Here is a 16874-nt window from a genome sequence, read left to right on the forward strand (position 1 = left end):
AAAGTGTGTATAGTAGCAATAGATGCACAAATGTGAGTAGAAGTTTTGTATACCTCCACTCTGGTCTTGTAGAAGTGAACGTCATTGAGCTTCTCTTTACACCGGATCAACTCAGTCTCTAGTCGATCGACCCGGGCCGCTTTCTCCCTCAAGGAGTCGACTTCATCCCGATACACTCGTACGGAGCGAGCTTCGCAAGACAGTGTCTGGTTCTGCATCACAGACAGAAAATACTTACACATAATGTCAACCATATTTATGCCAAATAGTTAGATGATGTAATGTTTGTCATATTATCAAGTGTGAACAAAGCTAGCCATGACTGACAAATAGCTTGTAATGTACGCACAATAAAAGTTTTTGGTGGGACCAAAGTAGCAATTCAGGTTAATTGTGTAACAATTATGACCTCCAAGAGGCCATTTTATCCTAATTTTAATCATTTTTAAAAACATATTTGAGGCACCTGGAAGTTGCCGGAACCAATATTTCATGTTTCCGCACGGACACTTGTTGCTGACCAAAACACTTCTAAGATGCTTACTAGGGTTTGTTTGTGGTCTCTTTAGACTGAAAAGGGAGAAAATTAGCATCGCTACATGTCTGATGTTTGTAACAAAACATTCAGTGTCAAAATTGCTAAAGAAATAAAAGAGTTCTCATGAATTTATTGGAGCCAAACACACGTAAGATGGTGGCCCTACCTACGTGTGTCAGCAACAAGACAAGGCGGTATCTACTATCAATGTTAAACATAGAGCAAGACTCACTCCTCCAAATTGTTTTTGTTTTGTTTTTACTCCTCCAGTAGCGTCCAGGCTAAGCCATCCAGCATTTGCCATAAGGACTATTACTACGGTTTTACACCACCAAAGTGTGCAATAACCGAGCCAAATTGACCCAATTAGCTACAGTGAACTCACCCAAAAAAAAAAAGAGTGATGAGGATGACATGGTTGATTCGGGCAGGCTGCCGAATGAATAATACTGAGCTCTCAAAAAAAAGAAAAAGAAACGAAGTCACTTCGCAATATCATTAGCTAGATTAGCATTAGCTAGTAGCATTATCAAGTATGAAGCTACAATAAGCGAGTACTCATCACATTTATGGATTTAAAATGGGAAAAAACATCAGGGTGACGGCGCGGGATCCTGGAGCATAAAGTAAGTTATTTGAAAAACCTTTCCGTGTGGTTGGTATGCTTCATCTACGGCCAGTGTAGGTTTCGAAAACTCGATATGTTTGAATGAGACAAGCGAATACGTAAGGCTTAGTAAAGATATGATGAAGATAAAGCGCTATTTAAGTGCACTCCATTTACCATTTAATATTTTGATCAAATTGCATTTTTCATAAGTTGGACTTTGAAGTGATTTTACAGAAGTACAATAAGTAAGTGATTCAAGTTGATTCAATGCTAATGCTAATTGCGATTGTTAACCGTTTAGCATAGACAAAAAAATTATGTTTGTGTATTATGTGCATATGTGTATATAGAAGATTAGAAACAATGATTATTAATATCTACTAAATTCAACTCACGTTCAACCTTAGTGGACTTTACAAAATAATAATAATATTTGATGATGATGAAGCACATAGAACAGGTGTTAATGAAAGAAAAGCTGACCTCTTGTTTAAGTCTCTGAAGCTCCTGATCTAGATGCTCCACCTCATGTTTGGAATCCATCAACTGCTCAGTCTTCTCTTCCCTGCACATAGAATGTGACATTTATCGTGTGCCTACTGCCTCATGGGAGATCAAGCCTCAGTGGACTCACAACTCTTGTCTATATCTGCGAAGCTTGGCCTTGGTGTCAGCAAGCTCTACAGAAATATGCTGCTTCTCTTCTTTAGTAAGGTTGGCCACAGTTAAAGCTGATCCTCCGTTATTCACTACCACACCTCCAGAGGTATTCACTTGCCCTGGGCTACCTATTTGTTTTTCCTGGGGATGCAGGCTGGACAAGTAGTCCCTCTCCTGGGTGAGATCCACAATGACCTAAAGGATTGCCATCAGATGTCATGAGACAATCTCATGAAATGTTAATTTTTCCTCAATGTAATATTGTAAATGTAAGGAACGTGTTAACTAGTTTTGATTGATTGATTTTTTTGTTACCTCACTGGCATTGTCTCTTTGCGCTATCAGTTGCTGTAGCGATGTAGCCATGCTGCGTGACAATGGTTCTAGCTCTTCCTGTGCAAGCCCTGCTCCTTCCTCCAGCCGTGAAAGGTCAAGAACATTCTGCTGGTTGTGGGTTACCTGCAAACACAGAAAGAGAGACTTGTACTATTTACTCATTATACGGCTGTTGTAGAACTGCACTGCATTGTACTTGAGAGGTGTTTCTGATATATTGCCGCTCCAAATTAACTCAACAAGGAAACTAAAGGATTAGGGTACTATTCAAGCAAACAAGCAAATAGCCAAGTGCACTTAATGGTTCACTTGTTATCCTCCTTTCAAACACATGCACTGTAAATACACAGTTTTTAATTCTTAAGAGCAAAAATTACACTGTAAAAAAAAGAAGTAATATTTACTTGAAAACCCGAATAAAGTTTTTTCACTCAGAAATTCTAAATACATTTTACAAGAAGAGTTTGAGAACATTTGACCAGTTTTTTTTTTTAATTTTTTTAGAAGTTACTCAAGCATTGAGGAACAAACTCATGACCTTTAGGTGGGAAGACAGCCACTCTACCACCTGAGACAAGCCACTCCTGCTGTTTGCCACTATACTGCAAACTGGTCTTGGAGGTACAAGGATTCCACCTGACGCCATCAATATACTAACACACAGCAGGACCGGCATGGCTCAGGTGGTAGAGTGGCTGTCTCCCCACCTAAGGTTGTGGATTCATTCCTCAAATCTTGAGTAGCTTTAAAAAAAAAAAAAAAATAATAATAATAATAAAAAAAGATATATATATATATATATATATATATATATATATATAAACTGGTAAAATATACTTGAAGTTTCAGAGTGAAAAAAAAACACTTTTTTCCCCCCAAGTAATTAAATAAATAAATAAATACATTTTTTATCAGTGTAGATGGCATGCAAACTACATGCTGCACATCCTAAACCGAAGACAAGTTTGGTAACGGTCTCATCTGTTGCTACCTGTAAATTTTACATAATTTATATTAGGTTTGCTCAGATCAGTCGACTATAGTCACGACTACATCCACAAACAAAATCACCAGAAATTATTTTAATAGTAAATGGTCTTTCACTTGTATAGCGCTTTTCCACCTGTTAATGCACTCATAGCGCTGCACAATGACTTCACATTCATCGACTGATGATGTCACCGCAGCAGGAGTAGTTGTGGGTTCAGTATCTTGCTCAACGACACTTTCACATGGTCACAAGGGCTGGGGATCGAACCCACAACACCTGGTTTGGGAGACAACCACTCTACCACTGACGCCCCCAATAATAGTTGACTGCCACTTTGTTTTACTTTCGAAACTAACTGCTCCAGCTGGCCATCTGCCTGTTTGTGGTGTACATGCGTAGTAGTGGTAATCCACGTCATCCGTGATGTAGCAATGAAGCACTATGGCTAATTCAGTGTAATGGTAACCCGATGTTAGCAAAAGAGTCAGAAAATAAGGGCGTATAAAAAAATTAGGGGTGTGCCAAAAATCGATTCTCATAAGAATCACGATTCTCATTTAATACGATCCAAAATCGATTTTATTTCAATTATTTTATACTGTCTTGCCCTTGTTTGTGTGTGCCTTTATTGGGAGCGTATGTTGTACAGGATTTAGCCACTTAAGGGCAGTGTGGTTCCGCGCGTTCTGATACACTTAAGTTGTAGCCACAATAGAGAGTAGAAGAAAAAAGTCACAATAAAGTTATTTCAATAAAAGTTGATTTTTGCAGTGTAGGAAGAGCATATGCCGGTGAGTAATGTTAAGACGCTTCTCTGTATACATTCCTGGAGCATTTTGTATGAATAGCCGTTCCTTTGAGTGATAAAAGTGCCGCGAGTAGCGTGCTAATTAGCATTAGCATTAGCGAGTCAGACTGGAGTAGATCATGACGATTATTTGCACATCTATAAATTGAAGCAGAAATCATTGTCAATCAAATTATTTTGAATCAAAAATCGTTGAAGATCAATTCAATTCTGAATCGAATCGCAGACCCAAAAATCGGAATTGAATCAAATCGTGAGACAGTCAAAGATTCCGACCTGTACTAATGATGGATATATAAGATTCACATATGATACGATTAGTCAACTAATTGCAACCACTATCGGTGACTAGCAAACTAGCAAAATAATCATTTGTGCCAGCGCTACTTTCTATGCAACACAAAGTTCAGGATGTTCATTTAAAAAATATGCATTGTTCTTCACTGACCTCCTGGATGTGAGAGACGATGGCGGCCTGGGTCTCAATGTCCAGCAGTTTGATCCTTTCGATCATCTCCTCCTTACGCTCACACTGATGAATGATTAACACAAACAATTCAATCATTTGAAATAAAGATATTTCATTGCAAGCTGTTTATAGTCTGTTGTCAGGAGAAAATGGAAACCTAAGGGAAATAATATTGTACATGTAAAATATTGGGTTGTTTATTTAGCTGTTGAGCAAGAGCTATTCATCATATCAGCTTCATTTGTACATGGCCAAGAAAGCCCAACCTGTCTTCCTGTTCTCACAGCCTTCCTTTTTCCTGAAACCAGTCAGACTAGACCAGGTAATGGAAAAAATAGGGAAAGGGTTTGAAGTGTAGAAGGACAGTAACAAAGCAACAGTGGACTGAATAAAGACAATGAGGAGTGTTTAGTGAGCGAAACGAAAGGTCTGCATTAGGATGCCACTAACTGGAAAAGTAAAAAAATAAAAATAAATAAATAAAAGAAACTGTGTTTTACATTTGACCAAAATGTTGTCTTGTTTCATTTCATGATTCTTCAGTGTAGCAAAAAGTATTTGATCCCATAGTTGCTGTTTAGCAGCGTCAGCAATCAGCTTTGCTCAGACATGAAAAACTAAACAGAGGCATGTGTGTGTGTGTGTGTGTGTGTGTGTGTGTGTGTGTGTGCGTGTGTGTGTGTGTGTGTGTTACCTGGACAGCACAGCCAAGTATCAACAGTAAAATTCTTTTCAGCTCCTCCATGCTCTTTGCTGGGGGGTGGGGTGGACAACACAAAGCTTTACTTTCTCACAGCACTTCTGACTTTTGGAAAACAGTTTACATCACAGTTCACTTTGAATTAAAGCAGCAGTTTGTGGGGAATGAAAACAACGGTGTTACGTACTTCAATCAACAGAACACTTTTTGACACACTGTTAAACTTGTTACTGCCACTGTGATGCAATCCTCCATGTTCCTTTTCTATCACGACAGCATGATAAAAGGGCTTAATTTACTAAAATCCCAAATTGCAAACATCAAATTGTTTGTTCACGCAAACACATTGCACACACCATTGGTGTGTACAATGTGATCTATAAGATAACAATTTAATCCCAAATAGCAGGCGCTAAATTTCATATTCTCACAGTCTAACCAAGGTTCCACATTAACAGGTCCGAATAGGCTTAATGCTTAATTTTTCAATATTTGAGCACAGTGCTAATGTTCAAACTGCACTTTAAATGGCTTACTTACAAAAAAAATATTAAATGTACTTTTAGGAATTTTTGATGAACACTTGGGCCACAGTGCTCCTGTATTTTAATGTTGGCCATTTTGGTGTTACTTGGTGAGCTTTGTATAGTGTTGGTGGTATATGTGTAAAAAGTTTGTGAAATGTGAACCTCAAACTGTTTGTGTACACTTTTGGGAACAGATGTAGAGGTGGTCAAGACCGGCATATTTAACTCATTCAAACCAAAAAAAACGTTTGAACGAGTTAAATACCTGTAGAGGTCAATGGTAGTTGTTACAAAAACAGTCAGCAGAGTATAAGAGACCAGCCAGGGCCATGTTGCAACAAGCTCTTTTTGCCAGTGTTGCTGCAAAACGGAAACAGATACAAATATACCTTTTTTCCCTGATTAAAGAAGAGACTAATATTTATTTTGGTAGGTTCCATGTTTTGTAGCAATAGAACACAATATTCTGTGGGCCTTGCAAAATCAGTCAAAATCCAGTAAAACACCCGGGAGCGAAGGGGGTTGAAAATAGCTGGTAGTGAATGAGTTAAAAGAGTTTGCGCTTTGCTTAGCGGCTAGTTTTGTGCTCAAGACCACATTATCCGAGACCAAGACATGCCCGAGACCAGAACTTGCAACTCACCAAGACAAGAAAGGCCAAGACTTTTGGGAGTCGAGACCAAGACAAGACCAAGACCAATGCAAGACCACTAAGATCATTAAAAAATAAATAAAAAACATGACAAGTCTGACAAGTTAAATAGTATTCTCACTTTCATTTTAATTTTATTAGCCAGTCAAAAACATGGTGTGTTGAAACTGTCTTGCCCTAAAGGGACATAAATAAAAATAACACAACCACCTTTGTGTCCAGCCTAGTAGTGAAAACTACTCTAGTCTAGGCGTGCATCATACAATATGCATCTTCTTATAATAGAGGCCACCCATCATCATCATATCTTACACTATCTAAAACTTCAAGGAAAAGCTTTATTGTAACATAATAATCAACAAGTATACAACTCATATATGTAGACTACTGGGCATGAAACAAAAAAACGATTTGAATCCGTTTGGATGTAACAAAATAATGCATACCTGAAAATGATGAGTGGTGTGTGTGCATGTGTGTTACCTGACAAGGGATCCTTAGCAATGGAGAGAATGTTTGGAAGAGGCATCACTATTAACTGCTGAAGGGTATCCTGTAACAGAGAAGGCCCATAAAGAAAGTTAAAAAAAAATAATAATTATTGAACTAGTTTTGTGAAGAAAATATTTGGAATTGGAATAGAATGCTGACAATGTTATGCTTCTGTGCATCTCCCCAACCCCCCAAAATCCCCAAAAATATTTCAAAATATAAGTACATTAGGACAACTAAGTACGCAACAGGTGAGTGTAGCACTCTGTATAAAACACAAAGCTAAAATTAACTAGCGATGTTGCCTGTGCTGTGTGTGTTTTTTCCCAAATTTAATGTTTATCAATGTTTTTTGAATATTTTTTTAGGATACAATGTGAATCTAATTTGTTTGTATTTATTGCCAACTTTTTAAAAGGAACCCCGACTGTAATGAAAAGTTTGCACTATATTAGTTATTTGGTTGTTGCTAACATAACTATGAGATTCATTTTTTAAAAATCATTTCCAGCTGAATACATTCTGTAGAAACTTTATTTGGACGTACGCCGCCATTGTTATTTACGTCACAACTTCGCATTCAGTGCGTAGTGATGTAGAATGGCCACTGGCTCTCTGCCGAGCAATGTTAAATGCCTATAGAGACAGCAAGGCAATCCTCATAGCGTTCCTAAAGAAACAACATGCGATCAGGTGACCCTCCCCCCACGCCGTGCTCTCGTCATTCACAAGACACATTCAAGAGTTTTGATCGTCCCTTTAGGAATGCAACGGAGACTTACCTTGCTTTCTTTAAAGGCGTTTCACATTGCCTGCCATTCTACGTCACTACGCACTGAATGCGTTGTGACGTAAATAACAATGGCGGAGTACGCCCAAATAAAGTTTCTACAAAACGTATTAAACTGGAAATGATTTCTGAAAAATGAATGTTATAGTTATGTTAGTAACAACCAAATTAATAATATAGATCAAACTTGTCATGACAGTCGGGTTCCTTTTAATATAGATGACAGTCAGTCAAGTATAGTTTTCCATTTGAATTGATGTTTTCCATACTCTTTAAAAAGAACGCATAGTTAGGGCCCGAGTAGGGCGAAAAATGTTAGATTATGAAGTTGCCATAACAACATGACAACATTTAGCGCCCCCTAGCGTGGAAAAATATGCACCAATCCCGGCCCTTTATAGCTGCCCGCAGCTCTAGTTTACTCTAAAGCCTTAGTAGCAATATCTTTATTGTATCGTTATCATGATATCCGGCAAGAATATAAAGATAGGAATTATTGTCCATATCACCCGGCCCTAAATTATGTTCTACGTTCCCTTCTAGTCTAAATAAGTATTCTGATTAATTTTGCATTTATGGAATATAATTAATCAGCAAAATCAACCCAGTTTTATCCATCACTGAAGGCAGACTTTTTGCCACTTGCTGTTGACTGAAAATGGCATCACAATGCATCAAGGCCCATTTTGCAAACGTCACATGACTAACACACACACACAAACAGGGGAGCCGTAATGGTCGTTATGTGTGCGTGTATAAGTGTTTGAATGGTGGAATGGAACAATTAACAAATTAGTATCTGAGGCACAGACACTGTGTCAAAACACGCTATTCATCTACCAAAGCATGTCTTTATAAATGAAGGTGGACTAGGATCATACAGACTATCTGTATTTATATATACAGTCTGGTTTAGAGGAAGGACACTTGGGAGCACACAAAACAAAGTGTGTGTGCTGTCCTGTGTGCCTGTGTGTTTTGGGAGAAGGAGGGAAGTCAGTGTCACCAAGGAAAGGTTGTCTGGGAATAACATACACACACTAAAAACACTCTTCGTTGGAAATTGCAGATGTGCAACAATTCAAGTCTTGTCAACAAAGACAATCATTGTTAAAAAAAAATGCATCGTATGATGAGTGTCATTGCTTGGACAGTATTTTGAAATAAGTCTACGATGGCATCAGCTTACAACCACTGTTTCAATCGAGACAAAATGCGGTGAAGGCTCAGAGGTAGCACAATACTTGCAGCTACAATTTCACTGTCCTTAAGATCAGGAGGTAACTCGATAGTCGAATCCTTCTCTATCATGTGAATAAAACATGTCAACTGATCACCAGCTGGTCTTGGAGGTTGAGCTAAAATTTAAACTTCAACATACACAACTCAACACAGCAATTTGAGCTTGGCATGCTTACTTCAGAGTCAGACCAGCACAGCCTGTATTGTACCAGTCCCCACCTGATGTTCATGACATGCATTTAAAAATAAATCAGGTGGTCATTAACGGAAATCAAGAAGCAATTCACTGAAAAGTATGAGAACAGATCACTGGAAATAAACTCGAGATTAAGCAAAAGTAGTTTTCAAGTTTTTATACTCTTGTTCACATTAAAGTGGACAAATATGATTACCAAATACAAATGTGGTTGCATCATTTAATTCGTGATACAGTAATATATAGTATGTAATTCATAAAGTTATGGTTAAAAGGAGTGTGAGGAATAAGCGGTTCAGAAAATGGATGGATGGAAACATTGAGACATAGATTTGTGTTGAGCTAATTTTCTGCCACTAGGTGGTATTAGTGTTTCATATTGGAGGAACACGTTGGTGATAGGAACTCTACATTTCTTTTTTCAAATTCTGAGCAATTGGCATTTGGAACATGAAGCAATTCATGGACTCCAGGCCATTTTGTTCATTGTAAGTTACAACAAGTCACCAGTCCCCACACATACAGTACTTTTTTTTTTTATCACATTACTTATTGCTTATTGTGTTGTAGTGACTCTTTTGCACAATATTGCACGTAAAATAAAGCATAAACAAGGATTAACATTTCTAATCCATTTTCCCCATTTTATGGTCCTGTTTACCATAAATGTTGCAAAGAATCAGGTTACAATAATGAGATCAGAATAGACAGATAGAGCAGATGTGACTCAATTGGTAGTGCGGATGGAGCATCCCCTGACTAAAGGATCGGTGGTTCAAATCCATTATCGAATGTCCTTGGGCAAGACACGAAACAGTAAATTTCCTTCATGTTGGCATTGTTAGTGAGAAACTGTTCTCGGTTGCTTTATCTGATTCAAAAAAGGAAATTATTATAGACAGAAATAGTACGATTAACTATCTTTTGAAGTGTATTAAATACTGTCTATGAGGGGAAAAATACTCATCAAATTTGCAGAGGTTGGAATCTCAGTATATGCAGTTACAAAAATACAACATTTGAATGCAATCTCAATCATTTACTGAATTGCTCATTGAACAAATCCAGATTCATCCTTCTGATCGATGCATTTGTAATTTTCCGTTATACACACATAAAGCAAAAACAATGCAATAAATATAAATGCAGTGGCCTTTCTAGAGCATTCTGCGATTGCATTGATGATGTCCTGCAGCAAAAACCACAGTTAATATCTGACACTTAAAATTGACAGGAGGCCAATATATGATGCAACAATGACCTATTTATACACACAACATCCATGTGCACACGCACACAGACACACAAATACACAGAACTCTAATCCATGCAGCACTAACACTGGGTTTATATATCTAATCCGAGATCAATATGTTGGTGGCAACTACCAGGCGATCTGATGTTAACAAAGCCGCTAAGGTTTCACAATACTTTTGACAATTAAAAAAAAAAAAGTATTTATTCCTTTTTTTCGTGGTCTACAAACACACTGTACAGGACAAAATTATTTATTTTGTACTTGTTTTGTAGCCTTAAAAATACTCAAGTTTACGTGCCGCATGGAAAATTGGAACTAACAAGTTTTAAACAGCTACTTAACTCATTTGCTCCCAAAAACATATATATAAATTAAAATTATTAAGTAAAAATATGTTTTTTAATACTTTGTCCTGCACTCCCAAAAAACATATTTATACGGGTTTTTAAAAAAATATTTTTTTGTGCTAGAGCATATAGGCTTTGATGCAGTCTCTGACCTGAAGAGGTCGCTTAAAGCAATGATACAGTAATTTCTGAACTACAAGGCGTACCTGACTATAGGCCGCGCTAACAAAATTTGGGGAATACTACACATAAGCCGCACCCGACTGTAAGCCGCAGGTGTTTTTAATGTTACCGCACCGGGTTCCCGCTACTTTATTTCCCAGAATGAGGGTGTAAATTGTCTTACTCTCGTTCTGTCTCTTCTACTGTATTTGGGCTCACTTGGTTTGTTTTGCTCTGCCTGACGCTTTTGCGCTTCCTTTATAGTGCGTCCCATTGTGATGAATAAGCCACACCTTTGTTGACCACCAGGGTTGAATGCAAGTGAAAAAAGTAGAGGCTTGAAGTCCAGAAATTACTGTAGTAACAGCTGGTGGCAGCAGAGTAAAAGAGATCGAAAAGCTTTTTTGCTCAGTGTTTTCAACAGGTTTGTGAATAATGATGAAACTTAGCTATATTCTAAAGCTAATTGCTGCAAAACGGAAACAGATACAAATATACCTTTTTTTCTTGATGAAAGAAGAGACTCTAATCTTTCTTTTGGTAGGTTCCAAGTTTTTTCTAGCAATAGAACACAATATTCTGTGGGCGTTGCAAAATCAGTCAAAATCCAGTACAACATCCGGGAGTGAAGGGGGTTGCTTCAGTGAAAATGGCTGCAAGTCAATGAGTTAAAGGTGTTTTGAGTGGAGTGGAAAGTAGAAACTGTTGAATCCGGGGGTCTGTTGGTTCTGGGTTCATTCAATCAGGGTTCCACTGTACTCACAAGGGCCTCACCAGGAAACCTGAACCCACAAGTGCCACCCACAAGGCCCAACAGTGGAACAACTTCCAACAACTTCTCATCACCATCTGCTAGGGGAACTGTTACATGTTTGACCACAACAGCAACGAGAGAGGACAGCCGCAAATGTCCTCCTTCCAATTATATCCATCCGCCACACCTATGCCTAATTACCGCCAAATTTGTTGGGGGGTCATACGGAAAATGGTACCTGTCAGACAAAGGGAACAAGAGCTTTAACGCATCATGCCATGATCCAAAGAAATTGAACAATACATCAGAAAAAAAATGACAAAAGGTGATAAAGCCATTTCCAAGGCTTTTGGACTCAAGCAGACCACAATAACTCACAGCCATTATCCACAAATGTAGAAGACTGGGAACAGTAGTGAACCTTCACAGGACAAGTGGGACAACCGCAAAAAAAAATAATAATAATAAAAAAAATAATAACATCCAAAGAAATTAAGGTCAAGTCCATGACTCAACTTTAAGAAATATTCTGGGCAAATAGCGCCAACACCACAGCTGACAAAAAGAATACTACTTTGGCAAGAAACAACTTAATGACCCTCTTACGGAAGCATATTGAATTCACTTGAAAAAAAAAACTCTGTTTTTCTGACTATTTTGGGGGGGGTGCTTTGTTTTTTTGTGATTTTTTTTCTGTTTCTTTTATGATTTTTTTTCTGTTTTACTGCACTTTTTTTTCTGTCATAAGAATTATTCAGAAAAACGGGGAAAAAATATTCAGAAAAACAGGAGGAAAGATTACTCAGAAACATAGGGAAAAAAATATTCAGAAAAACGGGGGAAATTATTCAAAAAAACACAGCACCAGCTTCTGTTTTTCTGAGGGTTTTTTTTTTTAACCGCTGAACTCCAAGTGACTTGTTGCACTTTCCCACATGCAATACACTTCTGTAGAAACTGTTAGCTTACTAAAGGTAAGGAAGGTACGTTGGATATATGCGGGAAAGTGTCCGCCATCAGCGAGTCTGCAAGAAGTCACTTGGAGTTCAGAGGTAAAAAAATAAAAAAATAAATTTTAAAAAAGAAAGAAATTACTTTTTAATTACCAGCTTCTGTATTACAGTATTTACAGTAATAAAATAAAAAAATATATTCAGTAAAACAGAAAAAAACAAACAAAAAAAACTGAAAATAAAAATAAAAATACACAAAGAAAAACAAAGCTCCCCCCCAAAAAATTGTCAGAACTTTCATTTTGTTTTGTGGACTGACAAGAAAAAGATTAAACTTTTTTACACCTGATGTAAAAATAATAATGATTACTTAAACAATGAATTATGCTGTCTAGCAGAAAATATTTTAGCTGATTTCACTTCTGAATGGCTCAAAAAAAAATATCCCATTGAGATGCTGCAGTAAATGAGCAGTAAATTTGGAATAATCCTCTTATACGGCATAGCAAACAATTCTGTGACGTAAACGCTTAATTTCAGTTCTTGCTGCTAAGGGTAGGTAGTGCAAGTAATTACTAGTTCCAAGTGGCAATTACTTTTTCACACAGGCTCAGGTAGGTTTAAGTTTTTCCCATTCAAAATAAAAGCATCCTTTACAAATATAATTTTGTATTTACTTGGGTTAGTTTTATGAGATATTAAAATTGTATTGATGATATGTAACGTGAAATAAACATGCAAAAAAAAAAAAATTAGGCGGTGGAAAATACTTTTTCACAGCCCTGTGCAAAGCAGGCCAGAGGAATGGAGTTGAAAACATCCCATAGACTCTCAGCCCTTTGTTACAGTTTCCAGAGTAACCAAGAAGGGTGAAGGTGCGGGCATGACGCAACCCTTAAATTTATTCGAGCTTAGGAACAGCAGAAGCTCGAAAGGCAGCAATGCGTACTATGATACTGTCAGTACACTCAAATATGACCACGCTATTTGTTTTTGAATGTGTGTAAACATGATCAGTGTGTTAGATGGTCTTTGGAGCAGCTGGGGGGGGTGTTAGTCTCTACAGCCGGTGTTATCTTGTTACAGTGCTTCACACAAAAGGGAACAGGGAGAGGTGAGAGATACCTACTTCCATTCACACACATGCGTTCACAAAAACAATTTCGTTAACGAAATAAAATACAAACGAAATTATTTTTGAAAAACGAAAACTAATTGTGAAACTACATTTTATGTTTACGAAACTAACTAAAACTAACTATAGCAAAATGTCCTTTGTTTTAGTCTTTGGTAATTAATTTAATGCATTAGCCGTAGGACATGATTTTAAATGTGATTTTAATTATATTTATTTAACCGGAATAAGGACGTTTGAGAGTGTCACACAGAAGTGACGTCGTCTAGCAGCAGCCAATAGAAAAGCACCTTCAAATGACGTTGCTCCGAGGCAACAACGAAATGCAACGCTAGGTAAGAAATTAGTTACTTTTCTCATTTTACCATAGTGTTTATAAAATTTGGCGCACAAGCACAGGTGACAAATCCAGGTCCAGAAAGTAAAAACCCTGTCACAGTTTAGCTTTAACCCCAGGGTGCTAGCTAGCTAGCTAGTTTACCTGCTAGGGAGCTAGCTAGCTAGCATCAATGGCTAAAGCCAAACTGTGGCAGGGTTTTTACTTTCTGGATCTGGATTTGCCACCTCTGCGCACAAGTAATACACACAAAATAAAAAAAATTAATACTGAAACTAACTAAAGCTAAACTAAAACTAAGACATTATTAAGTAACTAAAACTATTAAAAACTAACAGAACCACCCTGAAAATGTATTAAAACTAAGTACATTAACTCTTTCACTGCCAGATGTTTTCAGAAACGGGTTGTTCCCAGTGCCAGCCGATTTAAGCATTTTGACTGATCTTTCAAGGTCCACAGAAAATGTTGTGTTTTGACTATGGAAACACACATACTACCAAATGAAAGATTGGACTCTCGTCTTTCATCAGAAAAAAAAGTTTGTTTCTACCTTATTCCGTTCTTCAGTAATCAACAATAGAAAATGGTTGCTTTCACCGAAATTCTGTTTTGAAACAAAAAACGGAGAAAAAGAGCTTTTTGTGAAACGATGTTATTTCATGCACTCCAGTGAATTCTACACTTCTTTTTGTCCATGAATGATGCCACAAACACCTAAATAGTGCTTTACTTCTGTAAAACGCTTTCACCAACAATGAAAAAGTGTTTTTTGATTGCAAAATACGTTTATTTCTATTCAACAGTGTAACAATTTGACCAAACAATTTCGCAAACTATTTACAAATGTGTGCAACTGTGGTACTACTTACAATTATGTGGATGTTTCAAATACAGTTTTTCTTTTTGTAACGCTCTCCTGCGTGCAAGGAGACGCCGCTGGACTAGCACAACAGTTTACTTTCACTTTGTCCGTTTCGCGTGCAAACGTTACACTTTCTTTACCGCCTTTTTTTCCGGGGAATAAATAGCAAGTAGCAGACTGTACACACTCCTCCGATGAATATGCATTGGACTCGGGGCACTCTTCGTCGTCCGATCGAACGTCCGCCTGTGCGTGCTCGGTTGTGCTGCGCGTTTATGACGCCGTCATAGCCGCCGCGTCAGCGGTTCCAATTTCGCCGTCAAGTTCGGATTCACCATCATCATCATCGATGATGATCATCGTCGTCATCAATGTGCTCTTTTAGCGTTGGTCGATGCCTTTCGTCTTGTAAGTGTAGAGCTGCTTTGCAAACGGGCACCACTTCCTCCAAAGCGATCTAGCACACCCCCCCCCCCCCCCCCCCCCATGTCTCCTACTGCCGCGTCAATGCTTTCCATCCACGGAGTCATCACCCTCATCAGCATCATCGATGATGATCATCGTTGTCAATAATGTGCTCTTTTAGCGTTGGTTGATGCTTTTGGTCTTTGAAAAAAACGGCTCGGGCGTGAGCTCCTCGCAACCGGTCGCCATTTTTCCTTTGTTTTCCATTCTGATCTCCTGCTCGACGCTCTAGCTCCGCCTCTACTGACGCCCACCCGATCCTGTCAAAAGACAGTCATCGCTGCCCTCTAGGGTCCAAAAATAGTCCTTAGGCACAACAGACCTAATTGAAACTTTCACCACAGATGCGGAAGGCTTCCCCCCACCCGTTTCCAAAAAAAAAAAAAAAAAATTGGATGACGTCTTTTGACGTCATTGGCAGCCCTCCGTAGGTTTTTACTTGACATCTTTAAACGTCAGTGGCAGTGAAAGAGTAAAAAAATAAATAAAATTAAACTCAAAACCAAATAAAAACTAAATAAAATGAAAATTCCAAAACTATAATAATAACTAGGTGTGCATTTGTGTATGTGTTTTCAAAACGGAGTATCTGACCGTAGAGATCACCCACCCACCCAATTAACCCCAGACTGTGCAGAATAACCCACTTCAAAAGTGTGTGTACAGAATGTTCAGACAGAAAGACACACGGACCCACACCATTAGTTGTGATGCATTAAGTATGGGTGGTCTAATGACTAGGCGTGGGTCAAATTATTAATTCATGTATTTGGCGCTCTGTTTTTCTATCAAAAACTGCCTCATCTCTTCTCCATGTGCTGGTAGGCCGGGCGGGAGCCAGGTCCACTCCGCAGCATGTTTTTTGTCATTTTTATTTTTTTTACTATGATTTCCTGTTATCTCATACCTTGGGCCATCACAAGTTGATAGGGACCACAACCAACTCGGTGCCGTTTGGTCACAGGGGCCAAAAAAACACCTTTTGGGAAAAAGCTTCTGGCGAAATTGTGTAATTGCAAATGACAAGGTACAGCAACTGCATAAATAGTCATAAAACTCTAAAATTCTGAATGGTGTATCCTGACAAATGGGAGAACTAGCAGGAAAATAATCATGTGCTTCCTGTATTTCAATTCTCAAATACCACCCTCAACATAACCTAAAAGATAAAAAAGAAAAAAGAAAAAGTCTCTCCGCCTGACAAATTACCATCAAAACAAATCCATTTAAAACAATTTATTATACATCTCACTGCCTCAAATGTATATTAAAAACTTCCCACATTTGTAACCTTCAAATTAAGTCCAAGATGATCTTTCTATCCGAAGCATTAGAGAAACTATGACCAAAATACTCCACTGTACCCTAAATTGGAAAATAAAAACTTGAAAATTCTAGAATTACTATTCCAAATGGGATTAAACTATTTTTCTGCATCTAAATAAAATCTTAAACAATATTTGAAACATGGATTATGTAGTACTATACTATCTAAAGTGAATTGCATAAAAAGTGAATAACGTTATGTCCCCAAGTGGACCAGGGTGTCAAGGTGCAACATTTAACATGGTCACACAAAATTCGGGA

The 16874-nt window shown here is 37.9% G+C and overlaps 1 protein-coding gene across 5 annotated transcripts in view; it reads right to left on the bottom strand.

The window, feature by feature from the left end:
• ccdc88c (coiled-coil domain containing 88C) overlaps positions 1 to 16874 on the bottom strand; it is a 76516-nt gene that overhangs the window by 39621 nt on the left and 20021 nt on the right. For all 5 annotated transcript variants that reach the window (XR_013294165.1, XR_013294176.1, XR_013294171.1 and 2 more), the window contains exons 4-10: positions 6775 to 6844; positions 5107 to 5165; positions 4392 to 4475; positions 2124 to 2267; positions 1783 to 2003; positions 1632 to 1713; positions 54 to 212 (exon numbers count right to left, since the gene is read on the bottom strand). Coding sequence is in view for 2 of the 5 variants with exons in the window: in XM_077565912.1 (XP_077422038.1) it covers positions 54 to 212; positions 1632 to 1713; positions 1783 to 2003; positions 2124 to 2267; positions 4392 to 4475; positions 5107 to 5165; positions 6775 to 6844 (819 nt within the window). In the remaining 3 variants the exon portion in view is untranslated. The remainder of the gene's footprint in view (positions 1 to 53; positions 213 to 1631; positions 1714 to 1782; positions 2004 to 2123; positions 2268 to 4391; positions 4476 to 5106; positions 5166 to 6774; positions 6845 to 16874) is intronic.

This window comes from Vanacampus margaritifer, chromosome 1 (assembly GCF_051991255.1).
Source record: "Vanacampus margaritifer isolate UIUO_Vmar chromosome 1, RoL_Vmar_1.0, whole genome shotgun sequence".
NCBI lineage: Eukaryota > Metazoa > Chordata > Actinopteri > Syngnathiformes > Syngnathidae > Vanacampus > Vanacampus margaritifer.